Source organism: Stegodyphus dumicola, chromosome 12 (genome assembly GCF_044657685.1).
Source record: "Stegodyphus dumicola isolate Sdum_Otavi_A_Nest chromosome 12, ASM4465768v1".
In the NCBI taxonomy this organism is placed as follows: Eukaryota; Metazoa; Arthropoda; class Arachnida; order Araneae; family Eresidae; genus Stegodyphus; species Stegodyphus dumicola.
In genome coordinates this window covers 78,063,075-78,088,116 of record NC_140779.1, presented here as the reverse complement: position 1 = coordinate 78,088,116, position 25,042 = coordinate 78,063,075, and the positions used below count along the sequence as shown (strand labels likewise).

The 25,042-nt window shown below is 30.4% G+C and overlaps 1 protein-coding gene across 2 annotated transcripts in view; it reads right to left on the bottom strand.

The window, feature by feature from the left end:
* Positions 1 to 18,365, bottom strand: part of LOC118190387 (uncharacterized) — a 54,963-nt gene extending 36,598 nt beyond the window's left edge. Inside the window, exons 1-5 of one of the 2 annotated variants that reach the window (XM_035361084.2) lie at positions 18,143 to 18,365; positions 17,760 to 17,912; positions 14,155 to 14,237; positions 13,218 to 13,326; positions 7,662 to 7,781 (exon numbers count right to left, since the gene is read on the bottom strand). In XM_035361084.2, coding sequence (XP_035216975.1) covers positions 7,662 to 7,781; positions 13,218 to 13,326; positions 14,155 to 14,237; positions 17,760 to 17,912; positions 18,143 to 18,191 — 514 coding nt within the window. In that variant the 5' untranslated portion in view covers positions 18,192 to 18,365. The remainder of the gene's footprint in view (positions 1 to 7,661; positions 7,782 to 13,217; positions 13,327 to 14,154; positions 14,238 to 17,759; positions 17,913 to 18,142) is intronic. The other variant, XM_035361085.2, reaches the window with a different exon arrangement.
* Between the last annotated feature and the right edge of the window lie 6,677 nt (positions 18,366 to 25,042).

The following is a 25,042-nucleotide window of genomic DNA, read 5'->3' as shown; positions in this document are numbered from 1 at the left end:
TGGTTTCTTCCCCCTACTGAGAACTGTAGCAAGAATAATTTTGAATTCTATGAATGTGAAATATCATTTTGACGGCACGACAAATTGCCTTCTTCCAATGTACTGTTGCTCTTTTCCAAAGCAATTTTCAAGAGAGAGGGATTAATTTTTCCTTTTATTGTTTCTTCATCAAAAAATATATCACAAACTTGCTTTAAAATCTCAAAAGATTACTAACAAAGAGTATTTGATTTTCATTTATTTCTCTACCTCTATCTTACTTTTGTAACTTTTTTAAAGTGTACCTTAATAAGAGGTAACTACATTAAGCTCCCTATTCAAAGGGACTGGGACAAACAGAATTGTCTATTTAAATAGAGATGCTCTTACAAGAAGTACTACTGTATTTCATTTCAAGACAGTTCAGGCATTTAAAAACATATTATGAGCATTTTATAAATGATGAAATAAGGGATATAATTGTAAAAGAGACTAACTGTTATGCCAAGCAATCAGGTAATGCTGTTGGTAAAAGAAAACTGAAGCACAGAAGAAAATAGAAATTTGTATCGCCACATGCATTTGTTTGTGCTTTCAATTTTACAAGGTATTATTAAAACACCTGAAGAAAGCATGTAATGGACTAAGAAAACATCAGTGGAAACTCTTTTTTTTTTTTTTTTCCCCGTACGATTAAGTCCCATAATTGATATTGTGAAATAAAAAAATATTCATATTTTGTAAACAATGATTCTCATGATGCAAAATGTCATTCTAACTAAAAAAATCTACAAAATTTGTCCTATCGGTAAGCATTTAAATAAAATAGATCAAGCAGAAATTACTCTAGAAAAGATATTATCAAAGATGAAACTTTGATGCTACACAAAGGATGCTCAATACATTGATGCTACATCCTGGTTGCAATATATACTCTTGGAAAAAAAAGCTAAATTTGGTATCAAAATATATATGCCCAGCAAATCTGGTACTGGTTATACAGGGTTTGTACACATTTCCTTACATGAAAATTAAGGACTTTTAAGGACCATCAAAGAAAAAATTAAGGACCTATCAGCAAACAAAAAAATGAATAGAATAAAGCAATTATCCATACAACTGACTTCATGTTTGTAATTTCACTTTAAGAAACTAACAGAAGTGTGTATGATGCACTATTATTAAATTCAATTTAATACTTACCATAAAACAATTTTGAAAATTAAACTAACTCCCTACAAGTTATGAAGTAGATAACATTAAATTAGGAACATAATTTCTTGAAAAACATGTATAAGTGTATTTTACACTAGTAACAGTCACTATTTTAGAGATTTACCTGATTATTATTTAACTTATTTGATATTTATTTAAACACAGTCAACTACTATTATAATCACAATGTAAGAATATTTTGCAGGTTAAAATAACTGATTTGTAAACATACAATTTATTTCCTTGGTTTTTTGAAAGATACTAGAATAATAAACTGTACAATAAAAGATACAAAACATTTGTGCTTTTTTTAAATCTGAAATCTTTTCAGCTATTTTAACATCTAATTTATTTATGTCTATTTCCTTTTCTTTAACTATTCGTCTACAATCATTTGCTTTGATAAACAAATCAATGTTCCTGCTGGTCTCAGCTTCATCTGCTAAAGCATCTACTTCTTCATTAATATCTTTAATGTCCCTTTGAAGAAATTTTTTCTTCTGCTTCATATAATCAATTTCTCCCTCAATAATATTTCTTTTCCTTTTTGAATTTTCAGATTTAGTTGAAGATTTTTGTTCTTCTAAATACTGAACTTCTAAATAACGAACTCCACTTCTTGCAGAAGCTGCTGCTGATCTCATTTCTTTATTAATTTCGATATTAAGAACACCTCCAGAAAATTTTATGTAATCAAATACTGTGCATTGAAAAATGTATGATGAGTCACTTAAATTTTCAATTTTAATTGCTTTATTTACAGAGAAGCCCCTTTCCACAGAGGCCTGTTCATGTGACAAGATAAGAATACTTGTCACAGTGAATACTTGAATAGTGAAAATATACATTTTTTACTATATATATATATATAATTTATTTCCTAAACAATATTGATTAATTGATTATATTATCTCCTAAGTTTAATTAAAGTAGAATTATTTTAAAAGAGTGAATCCATACTGGTAAGTTATATTTTGAAAGATGTGTATGTATATATATATATATATATACAGTACAAAGTCCGAGATCCGGACATTCAATATCTGGAATGATCTAAAATCTGGACCTCAAAGCCACCACCAACCAATTTTTTACGGCTTTTTTGAAGGGAAGGGGTATGCTTTACGCACGCGCATTAGATTTTTTTCCTCATCATAAAAAAAATGTCGGAAATCCCGATTCTTAATCTCAGTTTCGTGCTAAATAAAATATCTCATTATTGAAGAAATAATTATTTTAGCATAAATTTGTGTGATTAGTAACTTGACTCCATAGCTGCGTATCTGCTTGGCATAATCTCAAACCGAAACATTTGTTAATTTTACACCAACTAATATTTTATATCCTTGATGCCGAAATCGCGAATCATTATTTATTGTATTTTGCTTTCATCACCGCATGTTTATCAACGGATGAAAACTTGAGTGATGAATCATGCAGCGACGCCAAATAACAGAGTATCATCTGATTACAGATTTAAGTTTAATGTGCTAAAATGTTGACAAGGGGAAATTTAGCAGAAATTTCTTTCCTTATGCTAAAAATAGATTTTGTTAATGATACTCATAGGACAAATGATTATATTTAGTGCTATTTGAATTAAGAATAACTGATTTGTTATTCACATAAAGCCAGAACCAGCGCCAGATCTCGCATGGCCGCACCAGGCGACAGAATTTAGCGAAGTTAAACAGAAGTTTTTCATTGCGATGACAATGCCCAATCATCAATCAAATAACGGAGGGCGAAATCTGTAGTATGGTTCTAAATCCAGAAAATACAGCTACCGATAGTGAAGAAAGTAACAGAGACATTACTGAACGAGAAAAAATTTTGATTGACAAGTTATTCGGAATTGTCGACACAGCAATTACAGGACTTGAGTAATGGAACTTAATAACTGAACAAGAAATTATATGTCTATAGTATTAGTCTAAAGTATTAGCAGAGAAAACAAATCAAACAACTCACATTGAAAGAAATGTTTAATAAAGTAAACATATAAATATTAAGCTCTTTTCTTTTGTAAATTTTGATACCCTTTAAATCATAAATGCTTCAATATTTCATAAATCACGATTTCATATTTTCAATTTTATAATTTCTACGTGCCATCTTAGTAGATTTAAAATGATCTAATATCCGGGAAAATCTCAAATCTGGGATCGCTGAAGTCCCGATGAGTCCAGACCTTGGACTTTGTACTGTATAAATATATATATATATATATATATATAATACGGAATGTATATTTTCAGTTAAACTTCTACCCAATAACTTTAGTAATTCATGAAAGTTAATTTTCCGTCTAGTTAATTCACGAAAATTAGTTTCAATTAGTTGTTTTCAGCTTTAAAAATATTAAAAAATTTTTAATTAGTTAGTTATTTTTAAATAATAATTTTATCGCCATTAGCAAAAATTATGCATTACTATCAACAACACAGGTTTAAACCAAATACTTAATTGTCTATTGAAGCTTCAAAACGTATTTCCGAACTTCACTTTTTCTCGGCTAGCGTTACCGAATTTGCCCTTGGCGACCTAAAATCAAAATTGAGCCAACAGATTTCCCGCGAAATCGATAACAGACCCTCTGCAGAAATAAACTCATAATCCGATATCCAATACATATAGTATGTGCAAAAGAGAATAAACTCCATAGAAGGTGATAAAAAATTAATTTATAGCTTAATTGAAACAAACACAGAAATTAAGCTAAGCAAAACCGTGTAAAAACAAATTGAAATGATAAAACGAAACTTAAATTTCATGTGAATTTTCAGCGCTGACTCTCCCATTCTAGAAATTTCAATTTGTTTCAGACAAAGACCACATTTAAGGATTGCCATCCATCAATATCCAGTCTTTGTAGTCAGCTTGATGAAACCACAGTTTATTGAAAATGCACTTTCCAGGCATCTCGTTCCGATTGGCGTCAGAAGGGTTGTGGCCTTCCAGGTTGGAATTGCTCTGATTTTGGCAAATATTTTCAGAATACCTCCCTTTTTTTTTCTCAAGCACCTTCATCATCACTTTCGCCTCTTAAAGAACTTCCGGCTTCACGCTTTCGTCACAATCTGCCTAAATTTATGGATAACACCTGTTTCTAAAGATTGGGTGAAGAGCCAATCAGACACCGATACTTTCGTTCGGGTAGCTAATTGTTTTTTTTTTTTTTTTTTTATCGTTTGCAATGCAAATCCGCCAACAGATTGGTTAAGAGCCGTGTAATATTAATTCCATATTCATGAGAAATCGTAATTCACACTTAGAATGGCAATCATTAGAAATGATAAGAAATGTCAAATGAGCAAAATTAAGGACCGTTTATTCATTTTGGCCAAAATTAAGGACTTTTAAGGACCAAAAATCATTTTTGAAAAAATTATGGACTTTTAAGGACCGTGCGAACCCTATTATAGTATATGATCATTTATTATACATATTGGAAAGGTACTTTATTTCATCCTAAATTCTGATCTCTACCAGTAGCTTCACAAGTTGTTATGATTTTGATGATGCCATTATTGAAACAAGGCTATTGCATCACCTTAAATAATTATTATTCTTCACCAGAATCAAACAGATGTAGCTGAAACTGTTAAATAAAACCAAAAGGATTACCTTAAGCATTGAAAAATACACAATTCAAATCTGATGAAGCTATATCATTTAGACATGAAAAAATCCTCACTCTGAGATGGAACAACAAAAAGAAAGTACCAATGCTATCAACATTTCATAACTCTGAAACTGTAGATGTAACACAAAGTAAAAAAATCTGATGTGTACACCACATGACTTCCTTGTACGGAATATTAAATTATACGCATTTTTCTTTGCACTGTATTTAAACTTATTAGATTGAATCAAACCTACTTCGCCGACAGCGCATAAACCACAATAGAATTCTTTAAAATTCACTTTGTTTACCACAGCGACACTCTGGTGCTAGGTTTACTTAACAGTATTATATTTCGTTCATATTATAACTCAGAATGCACAAAATTTATATCATTTAAAGAATTATCTAATCGTTGCCACATGTCCTATTCAAATACTACTATAATAAAGCTAGAACTATGTATAAAAGAAAATAAGCAAACAAAACAAAAAAGAAACAGTTTTTCACAGACGATTGAGTATTTCTCATTCAATTAATTCAGTTTTCACTTCGTGACAAGGCAAAAATACATAAAAACTCAAAATATCTGTATTAAAAATTACGAAGTAAATCTTAAACGCTTATTTCCTCGAAAAAAATTCCAGAAAGGATTAAGCATGATTTAAATAATAAATTAAGGCGTTATCTTTGTTGTTGCGAAGCAAAGTTTCTCTAGATTGGCAACAAATCCGCTACTCAGCTGTTTCAAATGTAAACAAGAGCAATGGCCGCCATCAAATTAGGCTTAGCGGCACTTAAACAATTTTAAAATTGTTGATAATTCTAAAAATATTGCATACAGATTTACTAAATGCATAAAACCCTTAACCGGAAGATAAAAACAACATAATTCAATCATTTTTAAAGCAAAAAATGTACAATTTACAAACATATAAGAGTAAAGAAATTGAGATCACTGAGCCGGGTAACAGAGTGGATATATACGTTTGGCGCGGTCGATTGAAACCAAAATACGAGGTGCACATCTACATGTTATAGTAGTCTTATATACAAAATTTCAATGTTCTGAGGCTACTCGTTTTTGAGTTATGCGAGATATGTACGTACGCACGTACGTACATACGTTCGCAGAGACGCCACGAAAAATTCTCTTCAGAACTCATTTTAAAGCAGTTTTTTAGTTTTTTTGGAGGAAAAGAGTCTTTTATTCTGTCCTTACGTACAGATATCACACAAAAACATCGTTAAATTGCATTCGAAAGCAGTCAAATTGGATATTTTCATTGAAATATGCTGCCTGAAGCTTTTCGCGATTACAATATTTCCTTTTTACTTCGTACAAAGAAGTAAAAATTGAAAACAAAACCAAAAAGTTTATAATCAACTATAATAAAACAATGGAAAGAGCGAATCTTGTGGATTAGTACCTTTCTAGTCATCAAGAGGCAAGAAACTTTGGGAAAAAATATAATTGAAAAAAAGGCCTTTCACCTTTTTTCAAAGCTTTTCAAGTTTATAAAACAAAAAGGTGGGAAAAAATCACATTTAAAGTTTAGACTAGATTTAATCGCTGAAGTAATTGAGAAATATCATACTTTTATCCATTTTTTCAGATACGGTAGTCCATCAAATGAAGCTTCATCAATTTATTTGAACGCCATTTTTTGGAACTTATACCACTTACAGCGGAAATAGAAACCCCTGCCAGAGAAGGTAAAGTGTGTCTAAGAAGACTGCAAATGGAAAAAGAATTAGGACAGAAACAAGGTATTATTGTAATGACTGTAATGCAACTCTCTGCATATTATGTTTCATAACCAAAAAAATTATTAATTAAAAAAAAATACAAGCATTATAGCCATTACTGATGTTGAATAAAAGCACCATTATTTTCAGATAATAGTGTACATTATTTAAAGTGTACATAATTAATTTTTCTCTCTCAAAAAATTACATTTTTTATTATTTCAGCAATTATTTCTTAAATGCCCGCATTGAAATTTTTCTGCCTAGCTTGGTTGTAAAACGAAAGCCAAATATAAAAGGTAAAAAAAGGTAAATTAATAAAAAAAAAATTTATATATTTACAGAACCGTTAAATTTAAGAAAAAATACAGTGTTTTTACATGAATCAAATTTGAATTTTATGAACATTATAAATATCAATAAAAAAATTCTATATTTTTGAAGAAAATTTGTCAAAATTGTGTGATAAGTAAGGAGTTGAGTTACAAATCAAAATAACTTTGGTACTTCTAAATTTTTCCATCTGCCATTTCAATAAAAAAATACAATGTTACAATCTATTACTAGAACAGCAACACAAGACAACACATATTAAGTTTATGTCAAAGTGAATTTATGAGACAGAGTCAGAAAGAAAATGATTATTTGATAGCTATTTCAAATCCCATCAGTCCCTAATAAAAATCCTTTTTAATCATGAGAATGACTGCTGCAAGTTTCAGTGAATTTGTTTGTCAGATAACCAAAAAGCTTAAGCTCTTATTAATTTATGTTCTTTTATAGGCTTGCATCAGTAACTTATATCTTTTGATTATACAATTAACTAAACAAAACAATCATATGTTCCTTTAAAATTCAGCAGAAATGAGTACTGGAAGTTTGGCGAGATCTCTGTTAACTTTCACAGTTGATGGGAGCCAAAATTCATGGCCAACAAATAAGTACATACCATAAAGTACAATAATTTTACTAATTTCTTCCAGCACACATATTTTTTTAAACTCGGCTTGTCAATTATTTCAAAACATCCTAAATATAAGCATGCACCAATGTTCCACTTATTTGCCTATATGTCTAAAGAACTATAATCTACCTGGAGCAGGTGATGGTGGCTTCCCCTCTTCTTGCTTTTTCATTTCAACCTCAACTTTCTGCACACATGGATATTTTATTTGCATTAATTTCATTGTTTTTTTAATGAATCCAACATAATCTGTAAATCATATAAAAGAGTAATTTATAAGAATGCAAATATTTTCATATGAATTTGAACTATAATTTACTATTATGATTTAGTTCATTATAAATAAAACTTATAGTTGGAAGAAATTACATACATTTCAATAAATTTCACTCATTTTAAATTATATAAAATTTGCTTATGAATTCTGCATTTACTTCAGATAATAAGTGATTAGTTTTTAACACTCCAATTAAATTTTTGTTTTTAATAATCCATAAATACAAAATTAAGATTAAAATTTTATGTTAAGCAATTTGATGAGAAAGCATGAAATACATCTAATGAAATAAATAATATCAATCCTTATCCTTTGTATCATTATATTTTGTATGAAAAAAAGAAAACATATACACTACACATTTTGCGCAAAATACGTTTACGAATGCGCGTTTAATGTAGAACGGACGGTATAAGATGAGCTAAAATTACCTAATTCAATTAATGTTGCAGATTGCATTGTTCCTTAATCTTCGAATTAGATCCGGCTTATTATTTTTTGCAGACTGTTAGAGCAATTTTATAAAAGTAAGCTTGAACTTTCGATTATGTCAAATAGAATTTCTGATATATATTTACTAATATGTAAAGGATCTACAAAGCAAAAGTATGTTTCGAAGTCCACTGAACAAAAAGTGAAATTGCTGCAAAAAAATGGATAACGGCATATCTTTTGTTTATCTAACCATTCCGAACGAAATCTGTTTATCAATTTCATGCTGCTCTGCGGTTGTGGGGGACGCCGCGGCGCACAATGGATTGGAAGTTGATCTGTCAGCACTATCCTTATCTTCAGGGCAGATGGTTTTATTTTATTTGGCTTATAATTCCTTACTAAATGTAGTATTTCATCTGGATGTACTCCGTCTTTGATATGAATTAAATCAAATTCCTCGTCATTATAATTCGCTTCCGATAGCGAAGAAAGTGACACAGAGGTTATTCAAAATGAAAAAATTTAGATTGACAAATTAGTCGGTATTCTCGACACAGCAATTATAGGACTTGAACAGCGGAGCTTTGTAACTGAACAAGAAATTATGTCTGTTTATAGAATTAAAGAGAAAGTATTATCACATAAAAGACGAAGCAACTTAAACAACTTACATTGAAAGAAATGTTTAATAAAGAAATAAAGTAAACAAATAAATGAAATGTTTAAAGAATATCAAAAGGGTATCAAAATTTACAAAAAAAAAAAAAAAAAAAAAAGCTTAATATTTATTTGTTATTAAGAGATGTTTAAAGTAAACAAATAAATATTAAGCTTTTTTTTTTTTTTTTTTTTTTTTTTTGTAAATTTTGATACCCTTTTGAGCATAATTGTTCTTTATTTCATAAATTACAGTTTCATATTTTTAATTTTATAATTTCTGCATGCCATCTTACCAGATTTAAACTGATGATGTATAATCCGGAAAAATCGATAATCCGGAATCACCAAAGTCCCGACGAGTCCGGATTAACGACTTTTGACTGTACAACATCTACAATGCATCTCACAGTTGAGCAAGCAATTTTAGAAATTCAAATTCAATACTATTTTTTAATTTAATAGAAAATATTCATTCACTCAAAAACAGAAGAAAGAAAAAAAGGGTACTTGTCTTCTGGAATGGCTTTGGAAAGAATGTTGTTTTGGTGCATTTCTGCATTGGTAAGAAACAATTAGTTATCAATCTGCACATGTGTTCAATCAGTGCATGCGAGAGAACCAAACAATTAATGATCTAACGATTTTTCATAATTGCATTGTGCCAATATAGCAGTTTTTTTATTGTAAAATGTTCATTATGTTTACTATTTTCACTAGTTTTTCATAATTGCACTGTGTCAATATAGCAGGTTTGTTTGTCTGTATGTTTTTTATTGTAAAATGTTCATTATGTTTACCATTTTCAATCTTCTATCAAAGCTCTAGTTGATGTTTGAGATATCATTAGCAGCAGTTCCTGAACTGTAGGCTCAAGAAAGAAAGAATGAATTTTCTGGTATGTTCTCTTTTTAATAAATTGCTACTAAAACAGTACACAGAATTTTCTACTATGTTTAATAATAAATAAAATTTTCCAACATGCTTCTATATGCTGTTAATTTAAACAAAATACCTTCTATAATTGTATTAAATACAATAATCAATTGCATATATTTTCTGCTGAATTACTGTTATTTTAAATAAACTGTTGATGAAATTGTATAAAATAATATAATAAATAAAATTTGTGTTAGATTTCTTTTATATGTATATATTAAATAGCTTACGCTATGTAGATATTAAATGAATTACTGTTAATTATAGTCAACTTCGTTTCCATGCACGCTTATAATACTTTTATGCACTTTACTTACTCGCACTTTCTTAAGCTCGAATTATGCAATATTGTTTTCTCTTGCCAAGGCTGCTACAGAAAATAAGTACCAAAGAAAGAAAGAACTGCCTATTAAAAAAACTTTTTTATGTATCCATACCGATTAATTTTAGGGCTCACGAGTATTCTTCTTTTCACAAATTAACGATAAAAAGAAGTTTTTCAAAAGCGACAAGAAACTTCATGAGAAAAACAAAAGCTTGTAATTGATTAGAGGTTCTCACAAAGTTTTGTGTTAAAATTATTTTGAAGATTTTTTTTTCACTGTGAGATTTTAATTTTCCCTATATTGTAAGTTTCCATTTTTATTAAAGATTTTATTTTAGATTAGCAAAATCTTTTTAAATTGGAAGATATTTTAAATTATTTTACTTCATATTTTTGCCATTTTCTTTCACTTTCAGTGTTGTTTGATAAGAGGTTCTTGCAATGTTTTGTGTTAAGATTATTTTGAAATTTTTTCACTGTAGGATTTTAATTTTTTCCACATTTTAAGGGATTTTCATATTTTATTTTTATTTAAGATTCTTTTCAGATTAGAAAAGTCTTTTTAAATTGGAAGATATTTTTAATGATTTTACTTTGTATTTTTGCCATTTTCCTTCACTTTGAGGAGGACTGGAATTTTCGGATGAATAAGATTAAAAAATATATATATATTGAAATGGTGCATCAGCTAATTCTAGATACAGAAAGGAAAGGATTTTGTTTTGGAAGGGGAACTGTAATTAAGTTCGACATATCTTCTCCTGACCATGTTATGTCCAGGTTGATTGGATTCCTCTTCTTTCTTGTTCTTTTATATATTTTTTAAATTTTTCTTGTGATAATTTATTTTAATTTTACATTTAAAATATTCTTATTCTACATTTATAGGATTTTATGATGACATTCATTTGAATTTCAATTTTTTAGTTTTCAAAAAATTGGTTCTAAATTTCTTTATATATATATATGCTCAAAAAAAGCAATCAAAACCATGGCATTTCTACTGATATTCAAACCTTAACAGTTACCAGATAATCTGAAAGACCAGATAATCATAAAGTACCAAAACAATTTTTAGGAGTCTATTTAATTTGAGGTTATTTGTACATAAGGATTCATATAGTGTGGTTGATAAAGTGACACAGATAATCATTCAGTATAATTAGAAAAGTTGAATACAGGTAATGAATAATGAAGAAAAGTTTTCGATCTTAATTACCATTACAAATTGAAAAAAGTTCTTTTAACCTTCTTTGCCTATATCTCATTATTTCTCAATCAAGCATAGCATATAAATAAAAACTAGGCTATTAATTAATTTTCCTAAAATTAATAGCCTAATTTTTATTTAATTCCAAAAATTAATTGTTAAGATCGAAGTTTGTACTCAAGTTTAACTAAGATGAAGCTAGCTAAGATGATTTAATTTTCAAAATCAAATTAAAATATCACATCAAATATATTCGTAAAAAAATTATATTAAAATCTAAAGCAGCTTTGAAAAATTCTCAGGTTTGATTTAATAACTGGATTACTTTATTCAGACCAAGCATATGAAAGGCTGTTTGCTTAAGTTCTGCAAACTTTTAAAAGTAGAATCCTATGTTTGACACAATAATATTAACTACCGTATTTGATGGCATATAAGACGCACTTTTTTTCCTAAATTTGGTCTCAAAAAATTTACCTCAAGTCTTATACGTGAAGGACACAGGTTAACTTTCAATACTGAATGCTATTTTTAGCCCGGATAAAGCTCTAGACACACATAACTTTTTCTACATCTGCCATAATTATTTTGTGCATGCGTGAAATATCTGTTGTCAAAAAGCACCAAAGGTCAACGCTGATGTCGAAGGTCGAACAGGTTTGACGGTCACATTACGTCTATGGAGCCTTTCCTTCTTTACATAGATGGAAACAGTAGTGATGACGATATTCTCGTTTTCGATGATGATGATAGTGAAAAGGATTTTTATGGCTTTGAAAGTGATTAGATTCTAATTTCATGATAGGCAACATTTTCTTTGACTCTGTGTTTTTTGTTGTTTCTACTTTTTTTGTATTATGTTTGATTGCTTGCTGTTCATTCATTTATTCATTATTGAAATTTACATATCATGTTCAAATAGCTTGCCGCTTGTTAATTTTCCTTAATAAAAATATGTTTGGTAATTGCATTCAATGATTGTTTATTTGGCTTTTACGAAACATGAGAACTAAAAGAAACCACATTTTAAGTTATTGTGGTACCGCACTGTTGCGCAAACTATTGAAATTTTTTTCCTTGTGTGTGGCCTTCTAAATAAGGGTGCGTCTTATATGCCGTCAAATACGGTATGTCTTAAATATACTTAACTGCAAAACATTAAATATGAATAACATCAAAACTAACATATTATAAAGGAATCATACATTACAGAAACTTAAAACACACATTGTTGATATGACTGAGAACTATAAGAATTAAATCATTAAAGGTATATATTTAAATTAATTCATCTCTGTAGTTTCTCTTTGGCTTTGGCATTGACATATGAACATTAAAAAATATGTTATTCATATTGCTATAAGTGCATTCACTTAATATCTAACTTATATGGTGGGCAAAGCATTAATTGATTGGAGCAATTATTTATGGAAACTTTGAACTCTTAGCATTCTAAACAGAGCTACTGGTAGAATCAGAGCTCCTAACAAAATACTGAAATCATTAAATTATCTGGCTTTTGTGAATTACTTTATGCCTAATAAATGCTGTAAAACTGGAATTCATAAAGCAAAGTAAAATTATTAATCTAAATTTGGCTTTCTATATGGTAATACTATTTTATAAGGATTCTTTTAAAACAGGTGGACATTTTTATATAATTGCAAATTAAAAGCATAATTAACTTAATTTTTAAAAAAATGAATTCAAAACTCTGAAATTTAAAACTTAATAAAATGAGATATGACTGTATAAAAGCTGACTACTATTTGGTCTTCACCCACAATCATTTCAGTTTAATACTAAGCTTTCTTAGGAAATTATAGAAAAAATAATTAGTACCTTTTGGACATTCTCCAGATGATACCAATTCTGTGAGAAAAGCTTCTGCACTGTCAATTTTTTGATGATCATGAGCATTTTTGAACCAGAATTTTAGTTGCCAATTCTCCTATTAAAAATTCCACAAAATAACAAATGTTAATGAAAAGATACTAACATTAATTTCTAAGTATTCTAAAAATAAAAATTAAAAAAATTATCATTCAACTTCATAAATAAAATTGGTACTTGTATTATTTCATTGACCATGATAGTTGGCTTCTACTGAAACATGAAAGTTTGGAGAGATCTCCCAAGTTAAACCAGCCATTTTTGAAAAATTCTGAAAGAACTGACACCTCTTTATTTAGTAAATAACTAGCATTCAAATCACTCCTTGAACTTTGTAAAAATACTTAATAAAATGAGATATGTATGTACATTCTAGTATTTTTTTAGCAGCTCTGATTCTACCAGTAGTTTTGTTTAGAATGCTATGAGTACAAACTTTCCATAAATAATTGCTCTAATTTATTAATGTTTTGCCCACCATATTCAGTTGATCCTATGTATCCATTAATATGCACTTTCTTTCCTTTTTCTTTTTATAGTAGTATCCCATAACTTTGAAAATAATCCACTGCTTACTATTCTGTAGAAGCCCTGCCTTCAATTTTAATCATTTGTTTTCAAAATACATGGAAAAAGTACAGCAGAAACAGTTAACTGATTATTGTCATTCATAAAAACAAATGGTGGTTTATTAGGAAACAATGGAGTTACATCAAATGAAAACATATACATTATGAGCATGATGTTATGTCACGATTATGTATAACTGGTGCTTATCATGTTGCTTGGCAATGGTTTCATGGTCTATGGGATAATATATAAGTACCATAAAACTTGATTACTTTTACAATATATTTTATGCATATTTTTAAAATGACAAAATTACCTGAACATGTTTATTGCATGAAGAACTTCTCAGCATGACCTTAAACCCCAGAACCAGCTCAGGAGGTTTACTGATTCCTTTATCTGCACAGATTAAAAAAATTGTTATAGCATGCTCCTGAATTTTTATATGGAAAATTATGAAATTATACATTTAAAAACATAAAAAATATGCAGATTAACATGAAAAAAACATCAAAATCACGTCTTTTTTTAATAATTTTGTAAAATAATTTTGTAAATTGCAGAAATAGAAGAAAGATGTATGGAATAGTTCAAAGTCATCAAATTTTCAGACTGAATTAAACTTCAGCAATGCACATAACAATGCTTCAGTTTTTAACTTTAGTTTTCCTTCTTGCTGTGTTATAAGTTCCAACATTTTTCATGGGCAAATCATGATATTTTTATATCATAAACTCAATTTTAAAATACACCCTCATAGGATTTGTGTCTTAGAAGAAACTGCAATAAAACTTTTGATAGAATACATTAATTTTTAGTTTCAAAATCACTACCAGGAGCAATTATTTTAAATATATTCTTATTTCCAACAATATTAAGTGATCATTCCTTTTCATCTGTAAATAATTATAAAATGAAGCCAAAGTGATTGTGCCAATACATAAGTACCAGAAGTTTTAGTAATTGCTTTCTCCCTCTGACTGCTCAATTTGTGGACCGAACTCGCTTAAAAAATTGTGTTTTTTTTTTTTTTTTTTTTTTTTTTTTTCATATTTTAAATCTCTATATATTGGAGAATTAAAAAATGCATTTTTCCTTTCAAGGAAATATTTTTTATATAGATTTTTATCATGAGAAACTAAGTTGCCAGAAAAACCAATTTCAGATGTTATAACCAAAAAAAAAATTTTTTTTTAAATAAATTTCAGTCGAATTACAGTTCATTTCTATTTATTGTGTAATATAATAAAGTAAAATACATAAAATTTAAGAAAATATAAAGCACTGAGGAAAAAATAACCTTAGAAATGCAGTTTAGTATGATAGAGTTCAAAACAGGGTTCAAGGCAAAGTCCAGCTTCACAGTCTTTGCACCAGATTCAATAAATCTAATTAATAATCAATCTATTTATTACTTAATCAATAAATCTAATTAATAATTCAATAATTTAATTAAATAATCAAGATAATTGCTGATTGTTTTCTAGCAGCTATTTCTGTAAGAAAAAAGTGGAGTTTGAGTGGTAATACCATGTGCCTTCAAATGCTGCAATTTAGTGGACAACTAATGATATCTGTTAGCCAAAACATAAACTAAACATCTAATACTGTATATAATTTATTTCAGGAGTTAAACGGGAAAAAAACGGGATGTGCTCTTCAATAAAGGAAGAAAAACACATGCCCACAGAAATCATGGGATGAGCAGATTTTGCTACATTTGAGTTGACCGTGTAAATTGCAGAATGAGCAGCCAGAGGGTTAAGCAGTTAAAATAAAACATTAGCTAAAAAATTCAAAATAAACCCCTTTAATTATATATTTATTCTTAATTATAATTAAACAGAAATTTCATTATAATCATAACATTAAGAACAATAAATTTTGTAATAATCTGGTAAAACACATGGATATTTCTGGACACAAATCATCTATTTCATATTTCTATTTCGGTCATTTGACCATTAAGGGTACTGAAGATGATGATGTACATGGGAAAATATCACTATTAAACTGATGCAACGAAACAAAATATGCACCCATGTTGAAATAAGTAAATGTTTCTCAAAGACTGTGAAAATTTACTGAGAATACATATTATGATTTGCTTCATGAAAATTAATTGAATCATGCATAAAGAAAATTATTTAATTCACAATTATTGACAATTATTTCCCATGAAGAAACTTTCAGATTTTTCACATTTTAGTACTTATTATTATTTCACAAAACTCATATGAATAAATACTGAATTAATCCATAATGTAGGATTATTATTATGAACCTGAAATTGTTGTATTTTGGATAAAAAAAAAATTCCTGCTATAACCACATTAAAAAGAAACTGGCAAAAATGCACGACACATGTTCTTATTAAACATTACTTTTTTGTAATGTGAGGATTCAGTTTTAAAAAACAGCATAATTCATACAAGTTATAAATAAAGTAATAAAAAGTAATCTAAATTTGCAAGATAAAACAAAATATATGTTCAGTTACAAGAATTAAATTTTACCTAACATCAAAATAAGGAATAATACGAGTATTTGGGTAGGAAATAAAATAATTCTTTTCAGTTGTAAGCATCAAATTACATTTTATATCATGTTAGTAATCTTTGTTGATGCATCCTTTATTTATTACATTTATTTTTAACATTCATTACATGCAACAGTTCTGAAAAAGATATTCATCATGGTAAAATCCTAGTATACTGTGCAGCCTTGGCGCGACTTTGAAAATTATCGCCAACACCAAAAATGATCCAAAGAACGTACTATACACTATATATTATGTGTGTATACATAGTATATACTATGTTTAACTACATATTTTCTTTTAATGACCCGTTAACTACTCATCATATATGTCCATTTTTACTGCTCGTCATAAAGTCGCCAAAAGTAGCCAAATCCAGTGTGCACCGGATACTTGGATTAAACCAAATTTTAATATACAGACAACAAATTAAGCATATAACCAAATTAATGTAGAATTGTTTAATTATATCCAATTACAATTTGTTAAATATATTATGATTAAGAAATTAAAATTATTTTCCTCCATCACAGAATTAGCATAAAAATGTAATGCATGGGTTAGAACAGGTCTTCCCACAGGGTCAGCGCTAACCCTTTTGGAGTTGATTGGGTCTCGATAGCCAAATGTCCACTGGTAATTGATGAGCATAATCAATAACCCATGGATTTAAAAAATATTAATAAAATTGAAAAATATCATTTACTGATATAAAGCTATATCATATCATATAAAATAAATATAAGAGAAAAATATACTAAACCTCTGATGCAAGAAGAGTTGTACGTATGCAAGAAGAGTGTGTTTGTATATATATATGGCCTTGCCGTTTAGAGGGTTAATTACAATTGAACAACTGTTTAATTAGCATTTGTGATTTTCTTTCTGAACACTTGCCTATATTTGTCAAATTAAAAAATTTAATAATAGAAAAAATAATAAAAAACACATTTAATGAACTTTGTATTTCAAAATTTTTGTTTATACTCTTAATAAAATTACTAGCTTAAGTTATTTATGTTTAATTATTTGTTTTATAATTATGTTGAATCCTACATATTATGTAGAAACAAGTAAGGGGAGCAATGAAGAAAACCATTCTTTCAAAGGGGGTCCATGCAATAAAAAATGTAATAATTTCTGGGTTAGATTATTATTAAACAGTATGAATATATTATTATAAAATCTTATTAACACACATACACAAAAGTATGCAAACAAAAATTCTTCCAAATCCAAGCCAATTTCTTTTTTATACAACAAATTAAATAGTTTAACTGCTAAATATATATGAACTTGATCTATATCTTAAACATTATTTAAGCAGATGACTACTTCCATAGAATACTATTAATTAAAAAACTTATTTTTGCATAAATTACCAGCTCCTGGTTCTTTATATATTACAATGCCTTTGTGATCACCTCCACCAATATGTATAATATTATTTTGGTCCATATCAGATGCTTTCAACCTTTCCATCGTTACCGTAGTATGATCTTTACTCCGTTTCGTAGGAGTCATAACAATTTGTTCTGAAAGAAATAAAAATACATTTTAAAACACAAACAATCAATTTAAATTATAATATTTATTTGAATTATTTTTTCCCATTTTACCGAATTTAACGGTAAAATAAAAAAAAGCCAAAAATGTTAAATATAAAGGAAGGTTATTTTTTAAATTTCTCTGTCCAATTCTAAAAATCATTAATAAGAATACGAAAACATCCCAAATTTTAATGCATAAGCAGTGGAATTCTTACCGTCATTAATCATATCACCCATTTTGTCCACATAAATTCTACCAGCCATATATCAGCAATAAGCATTACATTTCTGCAGATTGATTACTAAACATATCACTCATCGCTCTCTTCAATATTCCCATAATTGCACGGTGCACAATCAAGCACTCGAATCTCGGGGATCGTATTGCGAAGTTCAAAACATATGATGTAAACAAAGTCAGAAATACACTGTTGCCATCTGCTGCTAGAAAGATAATGTTTCATTTCAAAACGATTTTTATTGCATTTATCCAAAATATGAAATGTTAATAAGATTAAAACTATGAGCATAAGAAATTTCTATTACGATTTTAATGTGCACTAAATTTGTTTTCGAACTACTGTATTTCCAAGCAGTACTCAGATGTTAAGAATATCTACATTCGCAGGCAAACGAAGAATTTTCTTCTTTCAAATATAGTATAAATATTCATTAAAGAATTTTATTTGAACTCCCCCTTGCATACTTTCGTACCTCTAACGGCTGTCTCAAAGAATTTCACTAATGTCTCTGCTACAGGGAGAACAAAAGGAACATCTTTTCCCGGGTGCAGCATCTCGATGGCGCCATAATGGAATTTTAGAATTAAATGTTCTCCATTCTTGGCAAACAAGATGGAAGGCAAAATCTTGAAATGTCCCCGGCTTTCGAAAACTTAGCTACGGCTTTACTCTTCTATCTTATATATATGTAAGATAAAAAGATATAAAAGCAAACTTCTAATTTTAATTGGCTATAACCTCTTTTAGTTTTATTTAATTTGGAAACTTACTCTCTCTGTCTTAAAAATAGCACCATAAGTCTAAACTGCATCTGTTGTGTCTAGCGGTGGGTTCAGTGAAGTGCATGACGCAATCAAAACAGACTAGTTCACGGCACAAACATTTATTTCTAACTAACTCATAAAACAGCAGCGATGCGTTATTTACGCAGTTACATTACATTCTACTCTACTCTCGTTCACAGAGTTTCTCGGGTATAAGAGTACTGATATTCTCGAAATCAGATGGTACATTCCGCCCCACTTATTTAGAGATTCAATCTCTGAGGAGCCTTGCGGATCCGCGAAGATCGTCTAAGTTCAGGCTGGGATTGCTGCAACTCTTTATCAGGATTCACTGGAATGACTGGCTCAGTTTTCTTTCAAACTGAAGAGGTTTCAAGCCTGGCTGAAGTTTGTACAGTTTCACTTCTTTATTCCAAGGAGGTTAGAATAGAAGGAGGGAGGGTTCGTAGTTTCCTCCACTATCGGGGAATGAAACTCCGCCGAACAAGCGGCGTCCATGTTTGTGACTTGATTTGTGACAAAACATTGCATTACGGCAGTGACATGTACGTGTTTCTAAGCTGTTCCGTGCATTTATTTTCCAGTAAAAATATGTTAAATTTATAATGAAATCCCTCGCTATTGTTGAATTTTTGTTTTAAAGTAATAAAGATGATATCCATAATTTACTATGTACAGCAAATTATTAAGAAATAGTTCGAAATCTAAATGCATGCGCATAACATTAAAGCCTTTAAAAAAACTATGTTTCTGCATATTTCACGGATTTGCTTAGGTTAGAAAATAAATCTTAATAAAATAAAACGGATTTATGTGAATTCATTGATTTCAGTTTATGCGCATTTCATATTTATTAATCTCAAAGAAACTGCTTTTAATTAAGTTGAATTACAGAAATACACCTATATAAGTTTTTGGATACATCTTTCCACATGTTCAATTGTGTAAATATTTTACTTAATTTTATCACTATACTGCCCAGAAATTTGTAAGTTTATGCAAAAATTTTTAACAACAGAACAGTTTATCTTAACTTAAAAAAATGAATAATAATTAATATATAAAGAAAAGCATTGCTTTATTTAACACCTTTACAATTTATTAATTGTAACAATTTAAAATAGTAACAATTGATTTCTTACTTTTCATGAAAGTTATAAAACGAATTAACTAAAACGTTCAAATTATACAATTTAAGTCCTACCATATAGCATTGTATCTTAAGGAACGAAGATACCAGCTATAAACAGAAACATTAAAATGTATTTAATATATTTTGATTATAGTTATATTAAATAACCTATTTTAAGTCCTTTTTTTCACATCTGGAAAGAAAACCACATGACATTGTGATATTTTTTTATATAGTTGTCATATTACATAAAAAAGAAAATTGATACTTACGTGTGAAAAATAATGCCCGGAATTTTTTTCGAGAATCTATTTGTGCATCCATATGCAATACAAGCTGACATACTTCAAAAAGAAAAGAAAAAAATGTTGCAATGACAGATTTCCTTGCACAAGTCACGGTACAGGAAGATGGCCGCCAAGCTTCACCGTTTGAGCTGAACCTTCCCTCCTTCTATTTTAACCTCCTTGCTTTATTCAATGTCCTTTTCCGGAGACTGTGGTTTCACGTTGCCATAGATTTGGAACAACTAAATCAATTCGAGTTCTAATTTCTCTTTTTAATAATAACATTGCTGGACTTAAAAAGGTTGTAATGTTCGGTGCCTTTCTATAGTTCATGAGGAATATGGCAAGTTTTTGCTTAATATTTCTCCTGGATAACCTCGCATTGCGCGTAATGCTTGTATAACGGTGTAAACGTACCGTTCTGCTTACCCGTTACTTGCTGGTTTAAATGGAGCACACTTTTTGTGTTTATTTCCATTATTCCTTATAAAAGTTTCAAATTCCCTCGATGTGAACTGAGGACCATTGTTACTCACTACTACTAAAGGCAGTCCGTATCTTGCAAAACAGTCTCTCAAACATTCAATTGTCTGAAAGGAATTTGACTTTAAGGTATACACTTCTAGCCATTTAGAATGTGCGTCAATGATAATCAAGAACATTTGTTCAAAAAAAGGGCTTGCAAAATCTACGTGAATGCGTTCCCAAGGCGCACTTGGATATTCCCAGTGATTGACACTTGAAGCTTGAAGGCAACAATGATCACTCTAATGCCCTTAAGATTTATACAGATGGCTCCCAGTTGAATGGAACGACTGGCTGTAGCTATACCATCAAACGAAATGGAAGCACCTTAAGGTCTTGGAAAGGCTTTCTGGGCGCAGGCAACTCAGTCTTTCAGGCGGAAGCCGAAGCCATACGCCAGGCAATCCTAGCAGCGAGTCAATTTAGCTACTCCACCGCACAAATACACACCGACAGCCTGTCAGCAATTCATGCAATTCGGAATCCTTTTCACAGGTCGCCCATCATAGGGCGCATTCAGCAAACCCTGCACCAGCACGAAGGACGCATCCTCATCTTCTGGATTAAAGCACACGCTGGACACCAGGGAAATGAGGAGGCAGATTTACTAGCCAAAGAAGCCGCGAGCAATCTCGATGCGGAACAACTGGCAATAAAATTACCAAAATCCTATATAAAGAAGGCTGTTCTAAACGCCGCACTCAAGCAATGGCAGGAAGAGTAGAATTCTATTCCGCAAGGAAGAAGGACCTACGAATTCGCTCACAAAGTCAGCCTTGACAGACAGATATCTCAACCACACATCACTAGATTTATAACGGGTCATGGTCCATTCCCGGAATATTTTCTAGAGCGAAGAATAACAAACACCAACATCTGTGTGTGTGGGGCCAGCCAGGTAGCCCTGACCATTATGTCACCTCCTGCCCACTAACACGAGAGTGGCACATGCCGTTTTACAGCACAGATCCAGCCTATAAAAGATTCTTTATTCGCCAACCAGCTGTACTTAAAAAACTCGAAAGTATTATGGACAGACTGCAAGCATTAGGCCAGGACTTGTGTGATTCGGCTTAACCACAACTCTATCCTTTCCACATAACCAACCTTTATATCCAATGTACCTACGGCAATGTGCTTATGTATCGTACCTTCATTAATTGTCACTCATTCTTACCTATGTCATTAATTGTCATTCATTATTTCATTAATTACCAGTATATCACCAATAATTGTTGCATACCATTACTTTAGTTTTAACTATCTAGATCAACGCACTTTTGTATCCAACGCACATCATTCGTTTAAGTGGACCATCCCTGTCTATGTATGTAAAGCCATGTAGAATAACACAGGATTATGTGTTATGACTAATCGTCATATATCGTTTTACTGTACAAGATTCATTTTCAGTGCATCTTCTGTAGTAATGTATCAATGTTTAAGCGTATCATTTATACTAATGTCTATATTGCCATGTAGGATAACACACGAGTATGTATAATCATTAATTGTCATTTTTCGCATTAATACACAATTCAGTGTATCAGTTTTATTAATGTATAGGTGTTAAAGGTTTCAGTTCTAATAATGTATACGTAGCCATGTAGGATAATTTATGTCCATGTATTTTTATTAATAGTCATCTTTCATATTTATCCACAAGTATCATCTTCATTGTGTCGTTTCTAGTATTAATGTTTAAGTGTAGCACTTCTACTAATGTATGTATAGCCACGTAGGACGCTACACGATTATGTGTATATATTAATTGCCATCTCTCGCAATGATGCACAAGCATTACACTCAGTGCAACATTTCTGTCAACTTACAGGTGTCTAAAATGTCTTATTTCTATTCATGTACGCATAGATCAGTAGGATAATACAGGATTATGTGTTATCATTAATCGTCATCTTTCGTATTAATGTGAAAATATCATTGTCAGTGTACCATTTCTATTAATGTATAAATGCATCATTTACCATGTTATAAATGTATATTAATGCATAAGTGTATCATTTCTATTACTGTATGTATAGCCACTTATGATACACGATTACGTGTTACCATTATTCCTCATCTATCGCATAATGTATAAGTGCCATTTTCAGTATTTCATTTCCATTAATGCATAAGTGTTTAAGTGTATCATTTGTACTAATATATATGTATAGCCAAGTAAGGTAATACACGAATATGTGTAACCATTAATTGTCATCGTTCACACTGATACACAATTTTCATTCTCAGTGTATCATTTCTGTCAATGTATAGGTGTGTATGTATCATTTTTATTGATGTGTGTATAGTCCAGTAGAATAATGTATGATTATGAGTTTTCATTTATCGCCATCATTCGTATGTGTTTATGCATATCATTTCTAGTAGTTTATGTATAGTCATATAGGATGACACACGATTACGTGTATTAATTAATTGTCATCTTCTGCATTATCGCACCAGTTGCGTCAGTGTTTCATTTCTTTTAATGTATAAGTGTTCCTTGTTTGCCTATCTCATTAACCACTTAGACCGGTATACATATGTATCCAATGTACCTATACCACCAATGTACTTGTGTATGAAACTTTTTATTAATTGTATACTGAAGCATATATGAACACACGCCCTTGTTTGGCCACGTCAATACCACATATTCTCCATTATATATTCCCGACGCAGCCCTCTCAGGAAGTCGCCAGGGTTATGTTGTTCTAAACAGGTGCGGGTACCGGACGACACCCGATTTTTCATATTAAGCCGTCCGGGTGTCCGGGCCCTGCTTTCACCTGTCACCTGTGAGGATAGGAAGTCCTCTTTTCGATTTGAAAATAGCCACTAAAGGTTTATGATCTGTCACCAGAGAAAAGCGTTCCCCCTTTAGATATAAATAAAACTTTTTGACAGCCCAAACAATTGATAGTGCTTCTTTATCGATTTGGGCGTATTTCTACTCTGTGTTAGTCAGTGTCCTCGATGCGAATGATATAGGCCTCTCTGTTCCATCAGACAAAACATGCGAGAGCACTGCCCCCAGACCTACCGAAGATGCATCAGTAGCTAGAATTAACGGTAATGTGGGATCGTAATGCATTAAAACTCTGTCTGAACAAATTTCCTTTTTTATTTTTTCAAAAGCGATTTGGCAGTTTTTTGACCAACTCCATTTAACATCTTTTTTTGTTAAATTATTTAAGTGATGTGCCAAAGTGGCCAAATTAGGGCAAAATTTGGCATATAAATTCACTAATCCCCAAAAGCTTTTGATGTCTTGGACGCCTTTCGGCGTAGGGGCATTAGCAATTGCCGAAATCTTTTCATCCGTTTTATGCAATCCATCGGCATCAATTTTATGGCCTAAAAATTTAATCTCATTTAAAAAAAAATTACTTCTAGTCAAGTTTAATTTTAGGCCATGCTCCTTGCATTTTTTTGGAAAATATTTCCAATGCTTTTAAATGAGACTGATCATCCGGTCCTGTCACTCGAGCATCATATATAAAAATTTTAATTCCTTCGATCCCCTGAAATAATCCCTCAACATAGCGCTGCCAAATAGCTGGGGCAGCATTTAATCCATACATTAAGCGTTTACAAATATACAACCCCTTATGAGTGTTTATTGTTAATAATTGTTGGCTTTCCGGATGCACCTTCATTTGTAGATAAGCATGACTGAAATTAAGTTTCGAAAAATTTTTACCTCCATTAAGGCATGAAAATATTTGTTCGAGTTTTGGTAATGGATGCTGTGGCACTGCCAAATTAGGATTCAGAGTCACAGAATAATCAGCACAAAGACTAATCGAACTATCAGATTTAACAATTGGCACAACTGGTGTTGCCCGTTCTCAACCCTCTCAATGATACCTTCTTTCTCAAGCCGATCAATTTCTGATTCAACTCTATTTTTTCATGCGAAAGGTACCGGTCGTGACCTACAAAATATTGGTTGAGTATTAGGTTTCAAATTTAGTTTTACTTCGTGATTGTTAATTTCATCAAATTTACTGTCAAAAATTTCCTTATACTCCTCAAGCAATTTTTTAAAATTCAATTCACTAGAAGTTTTCAATGTTTTGATGGCATTCCAATCGAGATTGATTTTATACAGCCATTTTCGGCCGAAGATTGTGTCCAA